This window comes from Chinchilla lanigera, unplaced genomic scaffold, assembly GCF_000276665.1.
Source record: "Chinchilla lanigera isolate Chin_1 unplaced genomic scaffold, ChiLan1.0 scaffold00028, whole genome shotgun sequence".
In the NCBI taxonomy this organism is placed as follows: domain Eukaryota; kingdom Metazoa; phylum Chordata; class Mammalia; order Rodentia; family Chinchillidae; genus Chinchilla; species Chinchilla lanigera.
Window position 1 is genome coordinate 20,902,781 of NW_004955429.1, and position 27,288 is coordinate 20,930,068.

Genomic DNA, 27,288 nt, shown 5'->3' on the forward strand with positions numbered 1-27,288 from the left:
ATATTTTTAGGGTTAAGGAAAGTAAGAAGCACCTACGAGGATCACAGAAAGTAGCACTAGCACCAAGCTGAGATCCCTCCTGAGCCTGCAGGGTCAAGGAGAGGAACAGTTTTGCTGGATCTCCTTGAGCTACAGCCACAAGGGGAGGTTGGAGCTCTGGAGGGATGCAGCCACTGCCAGACCATTTTACCAGTGCAGGAAAGAAGTGGGAAAAAATTCTCCAATCATTTTACGTTCACCTTCCAAACTCTTGCAGGACCTCCCATTGCCCAGCTTTGACTACCTTGTAGATGATACTTCAGATGATAAGATCTGTAGAAGTCACACAGGGGCACCAGAGAGGAAAAGAGGAATCACAAGTAGCTGTAGGTGAGGACAAAGCATACTTAGTATTCACACTTCTTTTTGGTTTTATCTCATATTTCCTTTCCAGCTTTCCTGTAACCTTTCCCACTGAATTTCATAAATGGATCAAACAGACTCTGCCTATTGGGGATGGAACGAGCAATTTGGTAATACACCCACATTCGCCCGTTGTCCTGGTCAGTACGCTAAGGGCCCATTACAAAAATACAAGATATGTTTGTAATGATTTTCACCAAAGCATTGCTTATAACCGTGGAAGCATTCCTTATATCTGGGTGCAAATAGACATCAAATATATATCAATGACAGAATGGATGTCATGACATACTAATAAAATATTAGATTGTATGTACTTGTGCCATAGAGGCATATGCTGAAGATTTTTTTTTGATACTGAGGATTAAACCCAGAGCCTTTGTACTGAGCTACACCTTCATGACCACCCCCTGTATAAATTTTAGGACAGGATCTCACTAAGTTACTCAGTTGCCCAGACTAGGCTCAAATATCCTCCTGCTTCAACTTCCCAGAGAACTTGGATTACAGTAATGTGCTATGTAACATCTGGCTCAAGAAACATATTTACGTAAAAATAGAAAGGTTCAAAACAGTGTTGATAGCAATGATGCCTCTCATAAAGTACAATTGTACACAGAGTATGATATTTTCCTAAGTTAATCACCATCCTTTCACTCCTGGAATTTTCTTTTACCTATATTCATACTAGACCCTTGTCTTGGTTATCTTTCTCTCATTTCTGGGACAAAATACCTGACATACAAAGTTAAGGGAAGAAAGGTTCATTTAGCTCACAGTTTGTGGAGGTTTCAGTCTATAATCAGCTGGCTCCAAGGCAGGGTGGCACTTGGCACAAGGGCAACAGTTCAAGGTGGCACAAGACAGCAAAAGCAGCAAAAGCAAAAGAGGGGAGAGCAAGCCTCCTTTCCTCCCTTATATTGTAAGCAGGCTGCCCCCACCCAGGGGGCATGTAGCACTCACACCATCTCCCTGTCCTCCTCTTGCACAGGATGAGGATGTTTACAAAGTAAGGACCCTGGCTTCATGCAGAGTTCCTTGTTAAACTTCTAAACTTCTCAAGTTGACACAGTGTATCCATCATTACAACCCTGGTGTCCACAGAAAAGCTGACCACCGCATGTCAGCTGTTAACCTTCAAAAGCCTTTAAGTCAGATTTTGGACTGCATGACAAAGATAGTGTTCTGTGAGGAAAAAAAGTATTTTAGAATAATAAAAGTCACAGTGCTTGAAGATCAAGGAGATGAACTTCCTGACATGGACAGTACGTTCAGAACACTCAGTCCATCACGAGACCATTTTTCTGCTAAACTTCTGTGAAGTTTCCTTGGGTTTTGGAAGGAAGCATCATCCAAGAGAGAACAAGAACGAATGAGATGTTTTTGTGATTGTTCCAAAACTGACATATCCCTCATGAGTCTGTGGGTGAGCAATGCATGTGCTAGATTTGCTGAGACTGTGAGAGAAGAAGACAGCTGTGCACCGCACCCCTTATGGAAACGAAGGGCAGTGCAAGCTTTTCTCATAGACTCAGATTGGTACAAAGGGGCAGGAGAAGCCATGGACTCGGAAGCCCATATAGCAGTGTGAACATCAGAGCACTGGATGGAGTGGACAAGAGCTGCAGGTGAGACAGCGTGGGATGATCAGTGCCAACATCTGAGGATCAGGAGGAACTAGAGATAAGTGGGGAAGGTTCCCCTGAGGAAGCCATGACTGCTGCTCAGCAGAAAATGGTGTGCTGTAGACAGCTGCGCTGCAGTCTTATGATCTGTGTCTCACAGCAGACGTTCTAACAGCGCAGAACCTCCAGCACCCCCAGGCAAATGTATTTGTTCACCTCAGTCTTCTGCTCAGAATCGAAGTTCAGGAGGTACATCTTGAAATAGTTATCAGTTCAGTGTATTAGTACATCCAGAAAAGGCATTGTCTTAGTCAGTTCCCATGACTGGATGCAGAACTGACACCCGCTACTTAAAGGAGCAGAGGTTCATTTTGGCTCATGGCGCCAGTCCGTAGTCAGTTTAATATAGAGAGTACAATTGGGGATATGGCACTGTTCCTCTCCACTCATCTGACCCTGAGCAATGCCTCAGGGCCAACCCTCCAACCTTTGTCCTAAGTCTTGCTACACAGAGGCAGGGATAGGAAAAGCAAAGACCCCTGAGACCACCTTGGCAAGTTCCAAAACTCCAACCCAGGATGCATGAGCCCCCATAACCTGCAGTGACTGTTCTTTACCTGGAGCTCAGTGAAGGTTTGCGCATATGGACTGCATCTCACACACACAGTTACAATAGGGTGATAAGAGGAAGGACCTGTGCACTAGATGCAGCTACATGACTGAGCACCTTGTGTTGTTGACCACGCTCTAGAAGACCCCAGTGGGAGGTGCCCTAGAACTGGCACAGCATTCAAAACACCTGCATCAGGGGCTGGGGATATAAGTCAGTGGCGTAAGCGCCTGCCTGGCAAGCGTGAGGTAGTGAGTTTGATCCCTGGTATCGCAAAACAAAAACAAAAACAAAACAAAAACAAACAAACAAAACCCCAGCAACAACAACAACAAAAACAAACCACCTACATCATCAGCCCCCAGCACTTTTGCCGTTTCTTTCACAGGCATGAGCCTATTCACTCTGAGCACACTATTGCCTTAATAAACTTTGCTACTTTCCCCTTACCACCATAGGCCATGTCCAATTCTTCGTCATGCACAAGAACCTAGGAGCCTGTCTCAGACCCATCACCCATGGCGACATCTGGTGAGTACAGTCAGGAGGGAAGGCCTCTTTTGCAGAGATTTTATCTCTTCTCTTTCCCAGGAGCAAGACTCCTTCTACACGTTGCTCAGGTTTGTGTTTGTGTGACCTCTCTTTTGCCGTGAACTTCTGCAGCTTAGGGACTCCTTGTCAGTCGCTAGAGCCTCCTGTGCTCCTGAGTGAGGTCCTCCAAATGGCTCTATCCATCTTCCCACTCCTCCCTATCCCTCACTGTCCAAAATCAAATAGGCAGAGTCCTTTTACCTCCTCTGAAACCTTCCTCTTTCACCGTGAAGCTTTCATCTGCCAGAAAACTCACACCCTTTTGTTACATGGATTAGCAGGAATGCAGGGGAGTTGGGGATGGAGAAAAGGGGCTAAGGAGGGGTGAGGGACTGTACAAGAGCTCATTTAGATCTAGGTTCTTCCCAGGCTACTGGTGGGGTCTAGAATCTCACCTCTCTGAGCTGCTCAATGGTCTCCTAGTTCGTTTGGGATTCATTGTATTCCAAGTATTAGACTGCCACCTACCAGGCTCCCTACCCATTAGGCTTTCCTCAGGCTACTGCAAATATGCAAGCTCCACTTGCCCTACTTGCAAGAATTGGGGCAAAAACTTACTGGGATCCAGAGGCCCCATACCCCCACGTAGTGGATCATGATTGAACACCATCTGTCAAACTGCTCACCTCTGTCAGACAGGATCCCCAAGAGGGACCAGTTCAGGAAAATTTATCAGGGTTTCATAGAGATTTCTTGGGGGGACACTTACTACCCCTTTTTAGACAGGCATGCCATAAAGTTGAGTGTTTCTATAGTTGGCTAGAGGTATCCATCCTGTAGGATACCCCAGCTTGCCACCTCTGTCTGGAAGATGGGTTGTGGCCAAAAGGGAAATCCAAAAGTCCAAAGGAAGTGACACTGGTGTCCACTCAAGGCCAGAGACATCTGATATCTGAATCCTAAGGAGTTCAGCCTTACCAGGGGATGCGGTGGGCCAAATGGACTGGGCACTGACTGGGGCATGCCTTGTAAGGTTCCCATGCCCTGATTCTTCTACCTACGACAGACTTGTCATGGAGAATGCCTTATATGAGGGCCTTCTCAGAGAACTGGGAAAATTCAACACCCAGACCCTTAAGAAAAAAGGTTTTATATTTCTGAGTAATGAGATGTTCTAATCAAGACCTGGAAGGAGGTGGGCCTCAGGACCAACTTACCTCCAAATGAAAGGCCCTTATAACCACATCCTCTGTCATCTGTGTTCAGGAAACAGAGCTGAATTTCCTTCTGCAGTGGAAAACTTGAGCCACCTGAGGCACCAGGAAACAAGAAGAGCGATCTGCTAAGTCAGTTAAGTAAACTGGTTTGCTCCCTCTGGGAGAAAACAGAAGAGGGAAAACCCAGTCTTATCTGGGCTATAGGGTTTCTTCTTGTATTTCTTATGTAGCTAGTTTTCCCACTCTCTTGCTTGCCATGGCTCACTCTTGAGATTCTCATTCCAAGTTATAAAGTGACTTCCATTGACTTGTTCTTATCCTCCTTGGGATCCTCTTTGGTGGCTCAAGCGTTGCTTCTGGGGGAGATATGAGTGCTGATTACCTATACAAAACTTCGAATATGACCAATTTCTTATTGAATTTTACTAACCTGAACTTGGCCAAGTTCTGTTGGCTGTATCTTTCCCCATCCTCCAGCCAAAATACTGCTGTGCAGCTCTGGGCTACTGGAAAAATGACCACCCCAAATATCAAGGAGGCATCCCTCTTTTCAGTTAATGTCCTTGGAGAGCCTGTATGGTATTTAGGTGGATGAAATTACCAAAGTAATCTGAATGGGGAGGGCTATTACCCTCCTCAGATCCAATCAAAGTAACCTGAATGTTTCTTCTACACAAGACACTCATTTGGTTTCCAGCATCCATTTGCACATTGCTTAAGTTCCAGACAACCCTCTGTATAAAGAAAACTCAAGACCAGAGCTGCAGTCCAGATTTGGGCACATTGAATGACTCCCTTTGCAAACAAATCTTAAATATAAATTTTCAATGGACCACGCCAGTATGCAGTTAAACCAGATCATGCCCTTTAGAAACCCGATGGAGTTCTCAAGAAAGCCATTTTTGGGCACACAAGGGTTAGGAAACAAGGGGTGAGGATATTGCCAAGGAAGACCCGAGTTATATTTCTATATTTCTATGGGGGATTGCATTCATCCCACAGCCGGTAATAGTTTTCTGGTGCACAGTTATGAAAACTCAACTGAGGAAGTGTTAGATACCAAAAGAAGTTTTATAGCTTGGGAAAATAGAACCACCAGAAGCACTCCACATACTTCATATGGGCCCTTTCAATCTCTGACTGGATCTACATTAGAAGGGACTATATCTGTCTGGGAAAATAAGACAAATCAGGTCACCCGTATGTTTACTGTTGAAAGCAATTTCTGTTTTGAGATTTTTCTTCCCATATGGCACTAATTCCTACTTGTGTCTTTCAGCAAAGTGGACAGGAACATTCACCTTTGTTTTCTCACCACAAAGATAAATACAGCAATAGTCAATCCCTTCCAGTTCTGTTAGTCAAGAGAACAATGATCAAGTGAGTTATAAACCCCATTCTTCTCCTCGTGGATCTGGGCATAGCAACTGAAACAGGTAGTGGAGTAGGAGGACTAACTGCATCCTTCTACTATTACCAGAAATTATCTAAGGACCTCAAAGACAGCCTAGATGAAAATGTTCAGAGCACTCTCTCACCTTTCAGAATCAAATACATTCACTGGCTGCAGTGGCCCCCCAAAACTAGGGAACTAGATATCTTGACCCCTGAGAAAAGGGAACTATGTCTGTTTCAAAAAGAATGTTGGTTCTGTGTCAATCAGTCTGGAATGGTGAGAGATACAGCGCAAAAACTAGCGGACTGTGCTTCTAAGGTATGCCAAGAACTGAGTCATGACAGTGGCAGGGGTGCGGCGGGGGAAAAGTCCCAGTAAAAACTCTGAAATTGGGCATCCTGGGTACATCCCTTGACAGGGCCTTTATTAATGTTTCTCATAGTCTTACTATTTGGACCATGCATACTTAATCTTTTAGTCAAATTTGTTTCTTCTTATTCAACAGCCATTAAATTACAGATGGTAATCAGAGCCATCTTCATGTGTAAAGCTCACTTATGAATCCTCAGAGGAAGTATATGGCTATGTTAGTCCCCTATATCAGGCAGGGTGTGGGTTTCACAGTCTCTGCAGAGATAGGATCAATGGTTCTACTCAGCAGGAAGTAGCTATAGAAGATAGACATTCTGCCCTCAGCATCCTTCAAAGATATTTTAGGACCAGGTCTTTCAGGGGAAAATAAGATAGATAGTACAACTGGGACTATGGGCTTCTCTCTTTCACTCACCTGGAGCCTGAGCAATGTCCCAGGACCAAAGCCCAACCTGTGTCCCAAGGCTTACTACATGGGGGCAGAGATAAAAAATGCAAAGACCCAAGAGCCTGCCTTGGAAAATTTCCGAATTCCAAACCAAGACACATGCACATTAATGGCCTGCAGTAACTTCTTCACTTGAAGCTCAGTGAAGTTTCATGCATATGTACTGCATCACACACATCCATATAAGAGAGTAAATTATGGGAAGGCCATGTGCATTAGATGTTGGAGCTCAAAAGCAATCAGGAGAAGCTATTCTAACTTCTGAGGAAGGTGATTTCAAACCAAAACTGATCAGAAGCGACAAAGAAGGCTGTTATATATTGGTAAATGGAACAATACAGCAAGAGGAGTTAACTATTGTAAGTATATATATATGCACCAAAAATCAGTGTACCCAGTTTCATAAAACAAATACTACTTGTTATTTGTGAATGCATGGTATTATATACATTTCTGTACAGGTTGGAAGTTGTTTTCATATGAAACATGTCAACAAAAACAAGGAAAGTGAGTTTTATTTTATTGATCAATTTTATTCTCTAGGAAAATAAATTTCTGCTTTCAGCAAGTAGTAAATCTTTATCATAAAGAGAATGTTCAACATCATGTTCATTATTTCAATAGATGTGATGAATGATTTCAATTAAGGAAGGAAAGACAAACATAAATAAATATAGTCTAATGTAATAGTTATGACAAGAACAATAATCTTTTGGGATTTTTGGATAGTAATAAAAAACAATGAAGGTAAATGAGGAAATCAGGGTTAAAAGTACATTATAATCAGGTAAAAAATAACTTCATGCAAGCAGTGACTAAGGATATTCTAACTGAAGGCAGTTGAATGCTGTAAAAGGGATAATCCAAAGGTTGCTAAGGAAGAAAAGAATGTCCAGGTGTAGGGGCTTAATAGATCAGAGTGAAAGAGAGGGAGGAACCAAGAACAGCTTGGTGATTTCTATGGATTATTAAGTGTAGAGATGTTGTTAACTGAAATGGGAAATAAGGAGAGGAAGGAGTTGAGGGGTGGGAAAAAGTCCTATCCTGTTTGCATACATTGGATTTATGATGAGACTGAAGCATCAGTGTAGAGACATCTAATACAGTAGTTGGAAATGTGATTAAGAGCTCAGCTAAGATACTTGGATAAATATTCTAGAGTAAAAAGTTTATTATAAACATAGATTTAGAGATGAAACAGATGACTTATAAAGAGTGAGCATGATGAATAAAACATTAAATGGATTTTCCTATGGTTTACATCTGAAATGTTCCTCCAAACTCTCATGTGTTCAGAGGTGGGGCCTAGCCAGAGGAGGTGGGTCCCTGGGGCATGGCCTGGAAGTATTTTTGTTTGTTTGTTTGTTTGTTTGTTTTTTCTCCGGTACCGGGAACCGAACTCATGACTTTGCACTTGCCAGGCAGGTGCTTTGCCACTGAGCTAAATCCCCAGCCCCCTATGGCCTGGAAGTATTTACTCTTCTCCCCAGCTGCTCTTTCTCTCTTCCTGCTTCCTGGCTGACATGGGATGAGCAGCTTTCCTTCACCATGCCATTCTAGTATGCAATTTCTGCCTTGGGGCCAGCTAATATCGGACTGAACAGTTGGAACCCATGGGCCAGAGTAAATCTGTCCTCCTCTAATTTGTGAGTGTCATATATTTTGTCCTGATGATGGGGAGGTGACTAACACAGATTTACATTCAGAGTTCTCTACAGGAATAGAACAAAGGTTTTCCTGTATTTCTCATTTCTTTATTCAGAGAGTTACCGAAAGGTGCTACAGAAAACATGCAGTTCTCAAGTATCAATTTGCTGAAATCATGAAAAAAATTTGTGATTACAGATTTGATGTTCTTTTGTTTGTTTGTTTGTTTTTGGTTTTTTCCCAGTACCAGGAATCAAACTCACGACGTTGCACTTGCCACGCAGGCGCTGTGCCACTGAGCTAAATCCCCAGCCCCAGATTTGGTGTTCTGATCATAATACATTGCACCTTTTCAGAACTAATAAAAGTAATGATTATACAAGTTCTTATCAATTATCTAGGGAAATGTTTATATCCAGCATGCTGTCTTCCAACACTATAATGGTGAGTCCTGATTTCACAAAGAATCACACTGTTCTTCATGAATGCCTGAATTAGTATTTTTCAAAATGAATTCCAAACAAATGAGTTTCTAGGGAAATGTCTAAATAACTATACAGATTTCCCCCTGAACATAAGAGTTTAATCATTTCTTTCATTTGTAATAAATATATTGGAATATTTTGGTTATATGCATACACTACTACTATGCTCCTTACTGCCTTTCTCTCATCCTTATTCCTTCCCTATTGTCTAATAATACTAATCCTTTTACTTCCTTGACATACTTTGGGTTTTCTGTTTTTGGATTCCACATGTTGAGGAAAATGCAAGATATTTGTCTTTATGAAGCTGGCTTATTTCACTTAAGATGATGATTTCCAGATCCATTTTCCTGTTAATTATATCATTTGATTATGGCTGAATAATAGTCCATTGTGTATGTATACCCCATTTACCTCATTTTCTTTATCCATTAGTCCACTGATAGGCATCTAAGCTGCTTCCACATCTTGGACATTATGGATTGTGTTAAAGTAAAGATGGGCATGCAGCTATCACTATAGTATGATGACTTTGGTTCCATCAGGCATATATCAAGGGGTACTACAGAAAATATGGAATCAACACAAACCCTTAAAGCAAGATGAAATTGGAGTGAAGTATTTCAGGTCCTGAACAAAAACAACTTCCAACCCAGATTGTTGTACTCTGCAAAACTATCTTTCAAAATTAATGGAGAAATAAGATACTTCCATGACAAAGAACAGCTGAAGAAATTCATGACCATCAAACCAGCCCTACAATAAGTACTGAAAGATATTCTGGAAAGAGAAAAGAGGACCACAATTGCAAGAAAAAGAACAGAAAGAAACAATGGATTTGGAGAACACTTTGACAATATGAACTGTGCATGCAAGGGATCTAAGGTTGCTTGCTGCTTATGAGAATCTAATTCCTGATGATCTAAGGTATAACTGGGGCAGTGATGCTAGCCCTGGCAGTGGCTGCAAATACAAATTAGCATTAGCAGACAGGTTTGACTGCAGAGAGATAACAAATCAATTGATTTAGTAGACTCATATCAAAATCCTACCAGTGAGTGGCAAGTGCCAATTAAACTGCAACTGGTAGGTTTCATATTAGGAGCTGAGTTGATGTACTTCAATTGTACAGCTGCATCTGGTGAGAGGCTTTAAGTCAAAATTCAACACTTATTTTAGTCTGTGCATGGCCCACTCATTATGGCTTGTTTATTTTCAGACAGGGTCTCACTATGTACAAGCTGGCCTTGAACTCACAATTTAGCCCAAACTGGCCTCAAACTGACAGTGATCATCCTGCTTTCACCTCCAGAATGGCTGGACTATAGGCATACACCACCATACTCAACTTGAGCTTTTATTTTACTTACCACTTCTGTCCTCACCTCATTCCCACACTACACACTTGTCTTAGTCACAATTTTGATAAGCCCACAAGTTAACCCTCACCAAAATGAGTGCAAAACAAATGTCATTCAAGACTTTCTTGAAAAAGGTGAAAGATCCAATATTGAGACAGCAGAAGACTCTGAGACTGCTAAAAATCAGTATGGAAATTCCTCAAGAAACTAAAACTAGAAATTCCATATAACTCACCTATCCGCCTTCTAGGTATCATTCCAAAAAAGTTAAAGTCTGCATATTACAGGGATATATACACACCCATGTTGGTAGCAGCACAATTTTAATAGCTAGATCTTGGAAATGACACATATGTCCATCCAGAGATGAATAAAGAAAATGTGGTATTTATACACAATGGAGTACTACTCTACCATAAAGATGAACTTGAGGTATTCGTAGGCGAATGGATGAAATTTGAAAACACAATGTTAACTGAAATAAGACTGTGCTTGATGCTGTTGTTATATTAGGCTGTGCTTGATGCTGTTGTTATTGCTAATTGTACTACTTTAGCCAGGATGTCATATCTTTTGTTCTCATACGACAACATTGTGATTGTCTGGGATCAAAATCATCACCATAGTCCAGTTCCAAAAGACTAAGCACTAAGCCAAATAGATATCATCATCTCATCTTAATAAATTGGAAAGGCAGGATACTGGGGCAGACACAAAAACCAAGAACCACCTACATCTAGAAGACATCTCAGAGGAACAGACACCCCCTGGGGAAACCTGATGCTATTGATAAAGGTATCTACTATAAGACTTACAAGCATCAACACAGAAAACAAAATAATATTTAAACATAGAAAATGATATGATGCACAAACAAAACCCAACCCATGACCTAAAGCCCACCCATGAGAAATCAGGGGACAAAGAGATAGAGGAAATCAGAAGCCACTCACCTGAATTCTCTGGAATGATAGCAGTAGAAGTAAAAAAATCCAAATGCATGAGGCTATAAAGGAAATCAGAGAAGAAATAATCTCCAAGGTCAAAAAAAAAAAAAAAAAAAGATGATGACCATAATGATGGGCTTGCTCAGCAAACCTTAAGTAGACATAGATTTAAAAAAATAGAGGAGCACAGGAAAATGATGAAAACCATGAATACCCAATATAGGAAAGAAATAGAATCCATGAAAAGATTCAAACAGCTATTTGAGAAATTAAAAATTCTATTGAAAGTTTATAAAATTGACTGAATGGAAGTGAAATCAGAATGTCTTAGAAGACAGGATTGCAGTTAGAGATCACAAAAAGACAAATTTCTTAAAAACAGCAAGGGATCATGAAAAAACAACAGCTCCAAATGATGCAAAGAAAAACAACATACGACTGATTGTAATCAATGAAAAGGCAGGAGTCAGCACAAATGACATTAAAAAAAAAAAAAAAAAACTCGTTCCCAGAAGTAATGGCAGAAAACCTCCTAATCATGGAAAAAGAACTAGAGATACAAATAAGTGAGGCATAAAGAACTCCAATTAGCCACGACCAAAATAAATCTACATCAAGGCATATAATAATCAAGATTTCAGAAACTCAGCACAAGAACAGAATATTAACAGCTACTAGAGAAAAGAAATAAATCACCTATAAAGAAAAAACCCATCAGAATCACAGCAGACTTCTCAACAAACACTTAAGGAGAGCTGCAGTGAAGTATTTAAAGTCCTAAAAGAAAACTTCCAACCCACATTGATGTACCCTGCAAAACTATCTTTCAAAATCAATGGAGAAATAAGATACTTCCATGACAAAGAATAGCTGAAGAATTTCATGACCACCAGACTAGACCTCCAAAATGTTCTGAAGGATATTTTAGGAAGAAATAAAAAGACTGTAATTCCAAGAACACCAAATAGAAAGAATCCACCAGGCAAGGCAAACAATTAACTACAGGGTTAAGACAGGGAACCAACAACAGGAAAATAAGATGACAGGATAAGTCAATATATAGCAGCTATAATCATCAGTGCACGTGGTCTCAATTCACCAATCAAAAGAAACAGACTGACAGAATGGATCAAGAAACAAGATCCAACAATATGCTGTATACAACAAACATATTTAATGCAAAAAGAAATTTATACACTGAAAATTAAATAATGGAAAATAATACTTCATGTGACAGGATCCCCAGAAAAAGCCAGGGTAGCTATTCTATTTGCAGACAAAGTGAACTTCAAGCCAAGATTGATCAAAAGAGACAGAGAAGATCACTACATGCTCACTAAAGGAAAACTCCAAGATGAAGCTATAACAATAAGAAATATATCTGTACAGAATACAGGTGAACCCAACTATATAAAACAGTAATGGACATGAAAAATAAGCACCAACATAATTATAATAGAGGAACTTAATACCCTAGTGTCACAAATAGGCCAACAAGGAGAAAATTCACAAATAAATGCAAAAATTCAACCAAACCTGTGAACAAATAGACTTACTAGATCTCTAGAGAGTGTTCCACCCCAGAACATCAGAACACATGTTTTTCTGAGCTGTACATGGGAGATTCTTCAGAGACAACATCTGAGCCCATAGAACATGCTTAAGTAAATGCAAAGGAATTGAAATTATCCTATGCATATATTCAGACTATAGTGCAATGAAATTGGAAACCACTGGGAAAAGAAACCACAAAAAATCCATAAGCACATGGAAATTAAGTAACACCCAACTGAATAAACAATGGGTCACAGATGAAATTAAAGAAGAAATTAAACAGTATCTACAATTAAATGATAATGCCAGTACAACTTACCAGAAATTATAGGATGCAATGAAAGCTTTCCTAAAAGGGAAATTTATAGCAGTGAATTTTCATATCAGGAAAACAGAGTGAGCTCAAACAACAAATAACATTGAACCTAAAGCTTCTAAAAAAGGAGGAACAAGTCAAGCCCTAAGTTTGTATGAGGGAGAAAATTGGAAAGGTCAGAGCAGAAATTAATGCAATGGAGACTAAGAAAATAGTACAGAAAAATGAATGAATCTAAGAGCTTGTTCTTTGAAAGATTAAGCAAAATTGATAAACTAAAATTCTTATTAAAGAAGGAAAGAAAAGACAGATTCATGGAATTAGGAATCAAAAGGGTAAATCACAATGAATCTTGTAGAAACCCAGAAGATCATGAATACCTACTCAAGAACATGTGCTCTAATAAGATGGAAAACACAAAAGAAATGTGCAGATTCCCAGACACTTATGAATTACCAAACTGAGTTAAGAAGATACAAGAATTCTAAATAACCTGCTAACAGTCAGTGAAATTGAAAATGTAATTAAAAACTTACCAACAAAGGAAAATCCCTGGTTTTGATGGATTCACAGCTTAATTCTACAAGAAATTAGAGAGGCTCTAAAGTCATTACTCCTCCTACTCGTTAATGAAATTGAAAGGGAAGCAGTTCTCCCTAACTCATACTGGAGGCAAGTGTTACCCTGACACCAAAACCAGAGAAAGATGCAAACAAAAAAGAGACCTACAGGCCAATCTCCTGAATGAATGTATATGCAGAAATCCTCAATAAGATACTAGCAAATGGAATGCAGTAAATTATCAAGAAGATTATACATCATGACCAAGTAGAATTCATCCACGATGCAGAGATGGTTCAACATACACAAATCAATAAATGTAATACACCATATCAACAGAGCTAAAGACAAAAATCACATGATCATGTCAGTAAATGCAGAAAAAACATTTGGCAAAGTCCAACACCCATTCATGATAAAAAAAAAACCCTACAGAAAATTCGTATTGATGGTCTTTATCTCAATCTGATAAAAAGCCATGTATGAAAAATCAACAGCCAGCATATTACTGCAAGACCCAAAACTGAAAGGTTTTGCTGTTAAATCAGGAACAATAGAAGGTGTCTACCATCACTACTCCTATTCAATATAGTTAAAGAAACATTGGTCAGGACAATTAGAAAAGAGAAAGAAATAAGAGGAATAGAGATAGGAAAGGAAGAAATTAAATTGTCATTATTTGCAGATAACAGGATACCCTATATAGAAGACCCCCCTAAAATCCACCAAAATCTTTAATATTTAATAACCAAATTTAGTCACATACCTGGATACAAATTCAATACTGAAACTCAATGGAATTCTGTACAAATAACAAACTTACTGAGACAGAAATTAGGGATACAACATGATAACATTAAAAATTTGAAATACTTAATCAGTCTAGCAAAGGAAGTGAAAGATCTCTATATTGAAAACTACAGTACTCTGAAAAAGGAGATGGAAGAGGATATCAGAAAATGGAAAGATATATCTAGCTATTGGGTAGGAAAACCAGCATAGTAATAATGGCTTACTCCCAATATTGTTATATAGATTTAATGCAATCCCAATCAAAATACAATTAGCATACCTCCTAAATTAATTTGGAAACAGAAGAGATCTACAGAACAAAAACAATTCTAGGCAACAAAGGTAATCAATCCCTGACTTAAAGTTATACTACAGAACTACTGTGATACAAACAGCATGGTACTGGAAACAAAAAACACCTGAGGATCAATGGAACAGATTAGAAGATGCAGAAACAAATCTAAACACACTCCATTACCTTATCTTAGACAAAGTGGCTAAACACGTTCACTAGAAGAAAGATAGCTCCTTTAGTAAATATTGCTGGAAAAACTGGCCATTCCCCTTATTATCATCCCAAAAAATTAGAAGCATTGCATCACAGTGATATGTGCACACTCATAATAGCTAGTAGCTATTATGTAGTAATAGTAGCACAGTTCATAATAGCTCTTGGATACAATCCACATGCCCACCAACTGATGAATGGATAAAGAAAACGTGAGTTTTTAAAAATACAATGCAGTACTGCTCAACCATAAAGAAGGATAAATTTGAAACATTTACAGCTAAATGCATGGACTTTGAGACCATACTCTTAAGTGAAATGAAACAGACAAACATGTAAATATCACATTGCCTTTCTGGTGTGAGAAACTGAAAGTGTAAATAATGACCAAAGTTTATAAAAGATATTGTGAAATAGGAAGAAACTGTTTAAATGGAAAGGGGAACTAGGGAGGGTGGAGGGGTAAAGGACAGAAGAGAAAAGAAACAATGTGAAAAGAAGGATAAAATAGAAACAAATCTTTGTGAATAAGTCAGGGAAGAGAAGTTGAAGAGAGCAGAGAGAAATAGGAAACAAGAAGAATCAAGCTAGGTCACAGGTACAAATTGCCTATGATGAATGTGACCATTAAGTATATCTAAATGGTACCAATAAACTTAATGAAAAAAAAACCCATGTTAAAGTACATGGTCCTAAATGACATCTATTTGTTCATCTCTGTGAGGGTATGGATGCAGAGCACACATATCCCTTACATACACAAGTGAGATTGCTTTTTAAAGGTAGATCACTGACCAGTTCTTGAGTTATGAGAGTTGCTCAAGAGATTTCTTTTAGAAAAATCGTCACCATTTACAGCATATTTCATTGACAGAGAGTGGGTAACAAAACTTGCTTACCCATGTGACACTTCAGTGTGTTCAACAAACTCAATGTGTCCTTTCAAAAAAGAATGAGAATTGTGTTCAAGCTGGCAGATAAAGGGGATGCACTTGAAGCCAAATTGGAACTATTGAGGTAATGAGTGAATAGTGGGATTTTTGTTATCTTTCAAACAGAAGTAGAGATTTTGAAAGAGACTGAGCTAGAGCCTTCTTTCTCCCAGACATCACCTTCTCAGCTTTCAAGAGTTTGAGTATTACTTCCCAACCACAAAAGGCCCTCCAAATGGGAAGTAATGCATATGCAACTCATTTGTGAATAAGTTAGGTGAATTAATTTTGTCCATGCTAGAAGAGGGCCAATTGATTGAGATCACAAGTAGCAGTGGCCTTAAAGCCATAGGGGCGAACCTATGGCACCCATGCTGCAGTTGGCTGTTTCTTACCATTGAAAGCTCTAAAAGGTTCACCATCACTGCCTTATAGTATGTCTGAGACAACTTTGAATCCCCATTCATTGTGGATTAAAGTCAAAACAGAATATTCTGGTTGTCACAAAAGCATTGAAAAGCCTGCTTCCCTTTCCAATGTCCTATCTTTTTGAAGTAGGGTTTTCTGCTGTGATATACGATAGATTGGACACAAGGAATTGGGTGTCACTGTCTCCCATCTACCCCAGTTGAGACCATCTACTTCCAGGAATAAAGGCTCGGAGCTCCCACTGATTCTGCATTATCATATTGTATGACTATTTCATTATTTATTACAATGCAATAATAATAAAGTACACAATAAATGTAATGCCTTTGAATCATTCTTGAACCACAGCCCCCAATCCATGGAAAACTGTCTTCCAGGAAAACCAGCACTGGTACAAAACTATTAGAACAAGAGGAGCAAAGTGTACAACCTTGCCTCACTTCTGATTTTAGCAGAGATGTTTTCAGTTTTCTCCTACTCAATATGATGTTGATGATGAATGGGTCTATGTAGCCTTAATTATGCTAAGATATGATCCTTCTGTACCTACTTCCTTAAGGGCTTTTATTATAAACAGTTGCTAAATTTTGTTGAAGGCTTTTCTGCATTGAGAAGATCATGTGAGTGTTATCCCCAATTCTGTTTGTGTGGTGTATCAAATTTCTTGATTTGCCCATGTCTAACCATCCCTGTATCACTCAAATGAAACCGTCTTGACCAAGGTGTATTGTCTTTTAGTATGTCCAGTTTGCAAGGAATTTTATTAAAGATTTTTGCATCTATGCTCATCAAAGACTCTTGTCTATAAATTTTTGTTGTATCCATATCTAGTTTTTGTGTCAGGGTTATTTTGGCCACACCGAACAAATTTGGAAGCATCCTTTTCCTTTTCATGTTAATAACTAGTTTGTGTGATTGGTGTTCTTTAAAGATCTGGTAAAACTCAGCAGTGATTCCATTCACTTTTCAGTCTTTTTTCTTATCAGACATTTTATTCTTGCTTCAATTTCATTGCTTGTTATTGTTCTGTTTAGGTTTCTTATTCCTCATTCTGTTGTGTTAGGTTTTATGTGTCCAGAAATTTAGCATTTATTTTAGGTTCTCCAGTTGGTTGGACTATGTTTATAAGTTAGTCTCTAGTTATCCTCTGGATTCCAATGTTGTCTGTTGCAATGTTCCTTCTTCATGTCTGATGGTATTGATTTGGGTCTTCTCTTTCTTTTCGTTAGTCTGGCCAATAATTTATCTGTCTTCATAATCCTTCCAAAGACCCAACTCTTTGTTTCATTGATCCTTTTTATTCTTTTAGTCTCCATTTTGTTAATTTTATCTCTGATTTTTATTATTTATTTTCTTCTGTTGGGTTTGGTTTTAATTTTTGTTTTTTTCCAAGATCTTGAGATGCACCATTGGGTTACTTGAGAGCAGTGTGTTATTTTTTAATGTAGGCACACAGAAGTATAAATTTCCCTCTTAGAACTGCCTTCACCATATCCCAGAGATTCTGGTATGTTATGTTTTCATTTTCACTTGACTCTAGGAGTTTTTACATTTTTTCTTTGCTTTCATCAATAACTCACTGATCATTAAAGGATGAGCTATTCAATCTCCATGTGTTTGTGCAGCTTCTGTCATTTTTTTGCTGCTGATTTCTTGTTTCATTCCATTATGGTCTGATAGAATACATTAAATTATTTCAAATTTTCCTATTGATTGAAATTTGCTCTATAGTTTAAAATAGTATATAGTTTTGAGAAAGTTCCATCAGCTTTTTAGAGGAATGTGTATCCTGCCATTGTCAGATGGAATGTTTTGAATATGTCTATGAACTGCATTTGGCCTATGGTGTAGTTTAACTCTCATATGTCTTTGTCAGTTTTTTTCCCAAATGGCCTATCTCTTGGTGAAAGTTTTGAAGTAACCCACTGTTACTGTATTGGGACCTACTGGGAGCTTGGGTGGGCCCCTAATCTCCTAAAACAAGTGTACAATGAAGGCTTAAACAAAAGAGACAAGTAATATGATTTTGGGGTCCAGGAAGGTCAGAATCCTCTTGGGGCTAAGACAAAGACTTCTCTAGACTGCCAGTGTTTATTGGCTTTTCAACAAAGTTGGAGGGCATGCAGGGCAATAAAGGGAGTAGCTGAGGTGAAGGTAGGAAACTGAGCAGGACTTTGGGAAGGTAGAACAAAGACATGATTAGGCAGTAAATCTTGCTAATTAGGAGGACTGTCTTATCTCTGAGGTTGGCAGTTTATTTCCCTGGAAGAGGAGTGAGAGCCAAACGTGCTCAGCTGCCATCTTATCTTGCCTTCAGAGACTGTGAATCTGAGCCTCTCCCACACAGCCAGAGAGTCCCGTGGTCAGCAGCCCATCAGCAACAGGGGCCTGTGTCCTTTTATGTTGCAGAGAGCTTGTTTTATGAAATTGGGCACAATTGTATATCTTGTCATTGGATTGTTCCCTTAACCCATATGTAGTGGCCTTGTTTCCTCTGACCAGTTTTTAATTTTTTATCTTGAAGTCTGTTTTGTGACATGAATATAAGTATTCTTACTTGTTTTTAGATTACATTTTCAGGGAGTATTGATTTTTTTTTAACCTTCCAGAACATATTTTTAATGCAAACATTTCGGATATGACAGGATGGATTTTTTCATCTGATTGGATCACAGTTTCTGCTCATAATGTTGAGCAGAAATGCTTGCAATGAAAACTGTTTTTCATTTTAAAACAGTCTGCATGTGCAAGGTATGTTTCTAAACAGTACTGAAAATTTCAGAATTTTATTGTGAATATATGTTCACAATACACCAGGTTCACCTGGCAAGGATCCAGGGCTTATTAGTAACACAGTGTTAGATGTTAAAAAAGAGAACTGTTCTCTGCAGTGCTAGGTCTGTAATCCCATTTCCCACAGGATGTTTCTGCAAGACAATGAAAGCCTCCAGGATCTTCTGTCTCAACGACACATTCACAACAGGGCTAAGAGAACTTTGATCAAGATTCCTGACTAGGGGTGTGCTTCTAGAAAGCCCAAGCCCCTCTGGCTGTCACTACACAAGCTGTGTGCCAGGGGTGTGGTTTTGAATCTCCCTGATTAATGCTCATTGCCCTGTGTGTCACTTACTCAACACATCACTTTCCTTCCATGAGCCATCTGCATTCTTGATGTGTTTATTTCTAATGAAAAATAATGAGATGAAACCCCAAAACTAACCGTCTATACTCATGGGCACATTGAGGTTTTCAACATGTGGTGAGCATTCCCACCCTGGAACTGCGGCTTGGGACTCGCTGCTGAGGGACACCGCGACGTGGAGGGCCCCTTGCTTCAAAAGAGGCTGGCCACACCCAGGCCACTTGGCTGCAGTCGTCATGCACGTGTCACACGTGGTTTATAAAACACTGGCCAAGCTGAGCTGGTATCCCCAGGGTTTTGGCAGCACTGTGCCAGACAGACTATCACATGCTCTGGAGTCCTGGGTGCTCACTGTGAGTCAACCTGCTGTGTCCACCCGGGAGGAGAGCAGGTAACCAGTGACACATGCAAAGAATACTGTCCAGCTTGCTTTGTGCCTTCTTCAAGCCAAAGGGTTGGCCTTGTGAGGGGACACATTTCCAGGGTCTCTGACAGCCCAACCTCTCCCCTCCCCCTGGCACAAGAAACATGTGTGAAATTATAACGCTGACAACTGCTGCTCTGGCTAGACAGGATCACAATCTTGATATGCTCACCTCATGTTGAAAACCTTAGTGTTTCTGATAGACATCCGGAATCCCCAAAATGGCGCTGGCCAGGACACACACTTCTTTGTTCTCCTTCAGACCCTGGGATGAACTTCCTACTCCCCTTTGCGCATGCGCCGACTAACTCCCAACCCCTCCAGATAGACACCTCGCCGGCCCATATTAACTCCACCTCTAGTCCAGTCTAATAAAAACCCGCTCCCCAGCTCCCTCCTCCGAGGGTCCTTGTGATGTCCTGCAGTGCTCCCGCTCTGGCAATAAAGGCTTGTTTTATCTGCCTCTGTTTCTTTATCTGGTGCCAAACCTAACAGTTTCCGTGAGTATATATGGTTAGTTTGGGGGTTTCATCTCATTGTTTTTCATTAGAAATAAATACATCAAGAAACTGTTAAAGATCCTCATCAAACAAGGCCAGTGTGAAGGGCTCTCTTACCGTGAACAGTAAGAAAGTCAGGCCTCAGCTGGGGCCCTTTAGCTGTGACATCCCACGTTCTGCCAGTCCCCTTAGCATCGCTGTGCTCTTAGAGGGGCCCCTAGACGTGCTGCTAAAGAAAGCACAGCTACTTTAGGCCTGGTGTATGTTAGAAATGATTTCAGGGTAGTTTTCCTTTGTCATTTAAAAAACAGTGTTTATTCCAGGTGCAAAAAAATTAAGAACATAAGAAAAATAGAATGTCTCTTTATCTTACATGAAAATTGTAATTTTTGCTTCTGGACCTGTTTTATTCCATTAAAGAGTCTGCTGCTTGAATCAGCACTCTTGTACTTTAACTTCTTTATAAAATAAAGTAATACCTCAGTTCACGAATTTAACTCTTTCCACAATTCTGGTCACAAATTGAATTGGATAAGAACGGAATCAAATTCAATGGTTAGGTTCAATGTCGACCTTAGGGGGAAATTTGATTTGGTCCTCGTACAATTTCATTTGCAATCAAAGTAAAGAATTTTTTTTTAAAGCTAGAGCTTTTGAAATAGGAGAGTGAGCTTAGAACTTCTACCTAGTACTCATGGGAGGTACAGATTGGATGGCAAAGCTTTCACCAGAAGGATTTACTGTTGGAGAGTAGTTTAAAGCAGAAGAAAAAAAAAAAAAGAAAAATTAAATTCCATCAAGACAGGATTTTTTATTGAAGGGTCAGGTAACTACTAAACAGGGAAAAGTACAGCTGTATTTTTCCTAAAATTCCTAACAGTCAAAAATTTCAATAAGTTGCTAGTTAATGGGGACATCTTTTCCTTGATATTTTCGGGCCCTCTAACACCAAACGGCCACCCATCCACTGGGCCACCGCACAGGCCCAAATGCAAGTTCAGCAGTTTCTACTTTGAATTCACAAAAGTGACCTCCATGCTTCTGAAAACCTACTCAGATAATTGTTACCAGTACACCAAAATGATTTTGTCTAAATCTTTAGTGATAAAAATTAGAAAATACAAATAAGTCACCACTAAACTGATATTTAAGTCCACTAAACTTTTAATTACAACTTGGTTGTTTAGGTGCTAAATAGCATTTAGGCAGCATAAATATGGAAAACTCAATACCAGTTTCCATTTACAAAATCTGCTCAGAAGTTGTAGATACCAAGAAAGAGTTTCAAATGCTATAAGAATTTTTATTGTATATATGATATAAAATATTTTCCAACATTTTCACAGCATATAGTTAATAGAAAACCAGGTTTTGTATAAACAATCCAATAAATAAAACCTTATCTTTAGATCATATTTTTCTTTAAAATAGCTGCATATTTCTGTGATGTTTCCAAAAGCAGATCTTGAGGACATTTTTATTTTGACTTATTTTGGCTCAAAAGAATTCAGGTTTAAATTCAGCAGCATCTAAAAAGACAAAGGATTAATTGCATTGGCTATGTCAAACATTTCATAGTTAACTAAGCACAAGCCAGTAAAAAGTGTTGAGGACTTTATCAGTGTTAATAAGAATAAAGACAGCTATGTTCCACCAAAGTACAACACTCTTATTAAATACAACTTGCTCACAGTAGCACACTAATTCTTGTGGTTATCAGAGCTTCCGGTTTCCTCATTCTTCATTCATTTAACAATCATGTCCTAAGCTACTAGGACAAGTGCCAGAGCGACAAGAGGAAGACGATACGGTTTACTCCTCAACAATCGTGTATAACTCTACGCACCTCCCCAAAAGACAGACAGGCAGTTTCCCACATAGTAACAGGTACGGCGCCAGAAAATGAAACTACTGGATCACACTGAAGCACGTATAACCGAGTTTTGTGCAAAAATACTCTCGGCTTTTTGGTGGAGGCGGTATGTACACGGGCACCTGAAGGAGAAGGACAAAGTACACCGGAAAGAGGAAAGAGCTCGCCAGCCGGTGAGAGCACTTGGCAGTTGTTAGTAGCCTGAACTGTCCGGAAGCCGAAGCCAGGGGTCAGTGTAGGCTAAGTGGCCAGAGGCAAGGCTGGACTACAACCAGAATCAAACTGATTTGTGCACTTGTATCCCACGCTAAGGAACGCGGAACTTTTCCTGAGGGCAAAAGGTAAACCAGTGACGACAAACGCGAATGGAAATTTAAAATGATAGTTGTCAAGTGACAGCTTGTGAGCTAGACTAAGTATTACTGGACCATCCTGGGTTTTGCACCACAGGTCTGAGAAGCTGATGATGGCTGTGTTTTTTAAGAAGAGTCTGAATGTGCAAGCTGACAGTTTCACCGGGGAGGTAGAAATCAGTGACGAGCTAAAAAAACCAGATACACAGACTTATTCAGATTTTCACAGTTATGAAACATGAATAAATGAGAAAATATATTCTTCATTGGGGATATTTATGTTTTCACATATTTTATTTGTTAAGGACAAATACTGAACACAGAATACATCAACCAAGCAAAGGAAAGGGAGGCCACTTGCAATTTACAGTTTATTTCAAAATTCAATCTACATTCAGTCCATAAATTTGGCAACGTAACTTCTTTCAACTCTCTAGTTCTATTTTCTTGCCACTCTTGCTACACCAGAAATGTATCAAATGTCACTTGTGATGCCTAAGAGCCAGGACCATGGGAATGATGTATTATTTAGAAAATGAGTCTTGTAAATGAGATTTTTAGAGCCTACACCTGACTGTTGCTTTAATAAGTTCTTCAATTTAATGAATTTTTTTCCTTAAGATCAACTTTCCAGTCTCTATTTTTGGAAAATTAGATATTTGACATATAGTCTGAGATACTAATTTTTCAGCAGAGAATCACTAATATATCAGTGAAGAAAGTGGTGCTGTGATAATGCTATGTGAGATTTATAACGTAATGCTACCTGAATTGTGACCAAATCTTTATTAATATGAACACAAAGATTTTAGGAACTTTCCACAACACAAGAAGTGCATGAAAAATTAAAGCTGGTTTTCAAACTGGATGTGCTTGAGTCATTTCTTTCTAGAAGTGGAAAGAAGGACAAGAAGATATGGATTTTTCACTGTAACTTTGATTTTCTGTCAGAAGTTAGGACCAGTTTTTGAAATGTGATTAACTATAGTTGTCTACTCAATTGTGAGATTTATAGGAATATTTCAAACTATATGGCAAATGTTCCTATCTAAGTGTGCTTGCTTAAATCTTTTGTATAAAAAAGCTTATTTTCTTTTTAATGCCCTTAACTAGGTCTAAGATAGTACCTACTCCACGTAGCACATACTTGTGGTGGTAATGATAATGGGTTACCCAGTGCCTTTACAAATCTAGATGTGAAGACAAAACTATCTGAATCAGAGGACAACACCATTACAAACAAGTCTTTTAAAAACAACTCAATAACAGATGAAAGGAGAAATCCATACGGAAAAATCATGTATTGCCATTAGTAAATGCTATGTAAAATGTAAACCTTATTTTCACAAGATTTGAATTAAGGACCTATCATGTAATGTTATTATCTTTTCCCGAAAAGCTGTTCTCCTGAATACATACTCCCCAATAGGTAAGAGATTTTATGCTTTATCCATGGATGATTTCATAACGTATAAATCTTGCCTGGATGAAAGTGAAACGCCCTTCTGCAAAGATCGCTTGCTTTTATAATGAAGAAATCCTGTCTTTCACTTGCTTCTTGGTTTTTGCTCTCTCTCTTTTCTTTCCCCTTCTCCCCTCCTCCTGTCTTCTTGGTGCTGGCGGTTAAATCCAGGCCCTCACGGATGCTAAAAATGCTCCCTACCGCTAAGCAGCGTGCCCAGCCTTGTACCAAAGAAATCTTTGCTCTCTGATAGAGGATACTCATGGCCAGCGATTTAAGTAGAGGCCTTATTTTCCTCCATCCTCTCACGTAGCGCCCGGTAGAAGGTGCTCCCTCTATGCCCCCGTGGAGTTGCCTCCTCTTTCTTAAATTCTCTCCCAGCCTTTCAGCCGCACCTCATTACTCTCCACTATGAATGACGGAAGGGAGGCTCTCTGGGGAAAGATGGTGTGGAGCAGACGGAAGGTCAGGGGACCTGGGACTCTGGGAGGGAGGAGCACCCACAGGCTCACTTAGGGGGCTTGAATACCGGAGGGCCCAGTTTTGTCCCCCCCCCCCCGCCCCGGTACTGGGAATTGAACTCAGGACCTTGTGCTTGCCAGGCAGGCACTGTGCCGCTGAGCTAAATCCCCAGCCCCTCGAAGGGCCCAGTTTTGTCCAGGCCAGTGGGCGGATGTGGTGGTTCTGTACAGACGTGAAAGCTGGCCAACATTAAGTAACTTTTTAAAAATTCCCTTCCGGTGGATGACTGGTTTCCCATTGAGTTACACAGCTTTGTCGTATTTCCCTTAGTAGAAATTCAGAGTTGTGATCGCCAGGTGAACGGCTCAGTACAGTAGTGTCTGGCAAAGGCTGTGGAAGGAAAAGAGAGGAAGTGGCTTAGCGACATCAACCACCGTACTCTCATGTTCGTGCTGCCGCCAAAGGCTTCTGCGGGCTAACAGCTGAGGAGAAACTGAACGTCGCCAAAGGAAACAGAAAATCTTCATGACTTGTAAGTCTTCTCTTTATGCATCATGCTAACATCAGAAGCTGTATCAGCCCTCGAGTAGAATCTATATTTTAAATAGTAGCATGCTTCCTGCAGCCTTTGTGATTACTGCTAGGTGGGGACTGTGTTTCAGAGTGGAGGATCCTCAAAGTCCAGTCTTCCTGAGAGGAGCGCATCTGAACTTCACTTACACTTTTTCATTTTTCAAGAACATAAGGAGGAGGGAAATCGTGTACGATATGGTAACGTACCGGTGTGTTAGCTTCTGGCTGCCAGTCTTCACACCACCCCATCAGAAATCTGTTTCCACAGAGGACCCTGCAGGATGAGGGGCCGCAGGAGCCAAGTTTCAGAGGCCCCCACCTTCAGCGCCGGATAACTACTTCTGTCTACTGAATATAATAGCTGCACGCAAAACACCTTTTAAAAAGGCCTATTATTTGAAAAAAAAATTGCAAGACATTAAAGTCACAAGATCTCTGGTTTTAGAGCCAGCACACTTCTCTCTCAGAGGCATTAAAGCCCATTGCCTCAGGCCCGGAATGGCTGTAAGTCCTCTTCCTTCAGGAAAAATCCACAGATTTAAAAATATAACTCAGAGAAAATGTGTATGTGAAAGTGTCCTGGAGCCCGTTGCTGTGGAAGCACGAGACATAAAGTAGTTAATTGTTAGCTCTAAAGTTAAGCATAAAAATAAAGGAATACAACTTAGTACAGTAACTCCTCCATTTATAAAGTGGACATTTTTAAAACCACAGAACAGGAAACGAAGGAGAAAGTTTTTATTTGAACCAACACAGCTGAAATTTAGGATATTCTTCCTCGTAAGAACTATGCATTTTATCTAAGTAAAAGTGGTCTAAGATAAATCAGTAAACAAATGAATTACCCATGCTGTGGGTTATTCACGGAAACATTAAAAACACTAAGCAGGTTTCTGGCATACTTCTACCAGTTTAACATCACTAATTGGATGCACAATGACCTGGGCTCAGTTTCCACTTTAAATCCAAGCACAAAGGACAGGAGACCATTCTCTCCCTGCCCTCAAGTGTCCCTGGGAGGATTACATTCTGCCTTCCTCACGAGAGGTTTACCTCGCGGGGGAAACCGGATGAAGACATGCTTTGCACATGCACGCAGACCTGCTGGCATCTCCGCAGTGGGCGTCCTGCTCCGGGGCCAGATGTCAGGCATCTGCTTCCTGCGCTTACGGGTGTGTCAGAGTCCGACCTGCAGCGAAGAGTTTGGGGGCCCGTGGGTGCTGCACAGCTAAGCCACTCCCCTTAGTCATGCGCGTTGACAAAGCCAGCGCTGTACACTGGGCTCCACCTGTCTGATCCCTAGGCCTGAGCTCAGCAGGAAGAGAGGTGTCGTGTGCTGCCTGGCCCGTCAGCTTCAGGCATAGCGGACTCGGTGACGCCTACGGAGGCGTGGTGTTCTTCACTGTGTAAACTTACTGTCTGCTCTTCAAGGCAACACCCATTTTAAGAAGTGAAAGTTGGAAAGGTTTTAGACAGAGAAATACAGTGAAATCAACAATAACAAAGCACAGCCAAGAGGGCTACTGCTAACAGCTGAGTATAGTTGGAAAATAACGGCACATTGTCACGTTGAGAACTGTCTGATAAATACATGAACACCACACACACACACACACACACACACACACACTTTCTACAGGAATATACTGCAGTAAATATTGATTTTCTAAGTTTAAATTTGATGTCATTCTGTTCTTATAACTCATGGTTATAAGAATAAATATCCACTCAAATGTAATAAGATCAATGAAGTTTACTTCTTAAGCCACTGTAATTCAATATCAATTTGTAAATTGGACAATGTATGAAAGAAATTACCCTTGTTAGTTTATAAATATTAAATATTTGTATTTTGGCCTCCCCAACAAGAACTGCGGAACAGTTTGCTGACTGACAAGGTGGAGTATAAATTTAAGTATAAATTTGCACATATAAAGATCTCATAGGAGCTGGGGATATAGCTCAGCGGCACAAGCATCTGCCTGGTAAGGCAAGGTCCTGAGTTCAATTCCTGGTATCAAAAAAAAAAGATCTTGTGGAAAACCAGGTGTGGTAGCACATGCCTGTAAATCCCAGCACTTGGGAAGCTGGCACAGGAGGACTCCCCCAAGTTCAAGGCCAGCCTGGGCTGCACAGTGAGTTCAAGGGCAGCCTGGATTACACAGTGAGAACCAGACTCAAAAACAAAACAACACAACACAAAACAAAACCAACAGAAGCACCTTGTGGAAAAATAAAATAAATGAAATGAAAAAAAAATGGAAGAAGTCAAAAGATTACCTGAAACTTTCACAGGACAAAATGACTACTGGGTGTATGTGTTAGTTGAGGAAACAAAGTAAAGACAAAGAATTGTAACACTAGAA

At 39.9% G+C, this 27,288-nt stretch overlaps 1 protein-coding gene and 1 long non-coding RNA gene across 4 annotated transcripts in view; both read right to left on the reverse strand.

Annotated features, from left to right (window-relative positions):
* Positions 1-238: 238 nt before the first annotated feature.
* On the reverse strand, positions 239-19,950 carry LOC102012988. Its single transcript, XR_261369.2, has 3 exons — positions 19,872-19,950; positions 4,386-4,741; positions 239-363 (listed from the first exon to the last, which is right to left on the reverse strand). It is a non-coding gene; the product is annotated as an uncharacterized LOC102012988 (long non-coding RNA).
* A 1,353-nt stretch (positions 19,951-21,303) lies between these two features.
* Positions 21,304-27,288, reverse strand: part of LOC102013195 (ankyrin repeat domain-containing protein 26-like) — a gene marked incomplete at its 5' end in the record, with an annotated part of 49,364 nt that continues 43,379 nt past the window's right edge. Inside the window, 2 exon segments of one of the 3 annotated variants that reach the window (XR_001234545.1) lie at positions 21,671-21,728; positions 25,976-26,111. Coding sequence is in view for 1 of the 3 variants with exons in the window: in XM_013515561.1 (XP_013371015.1) it covers positions 21,687-21,728 (42 nt within the window). 3 annotated transcript variants of the gene reach the window in all.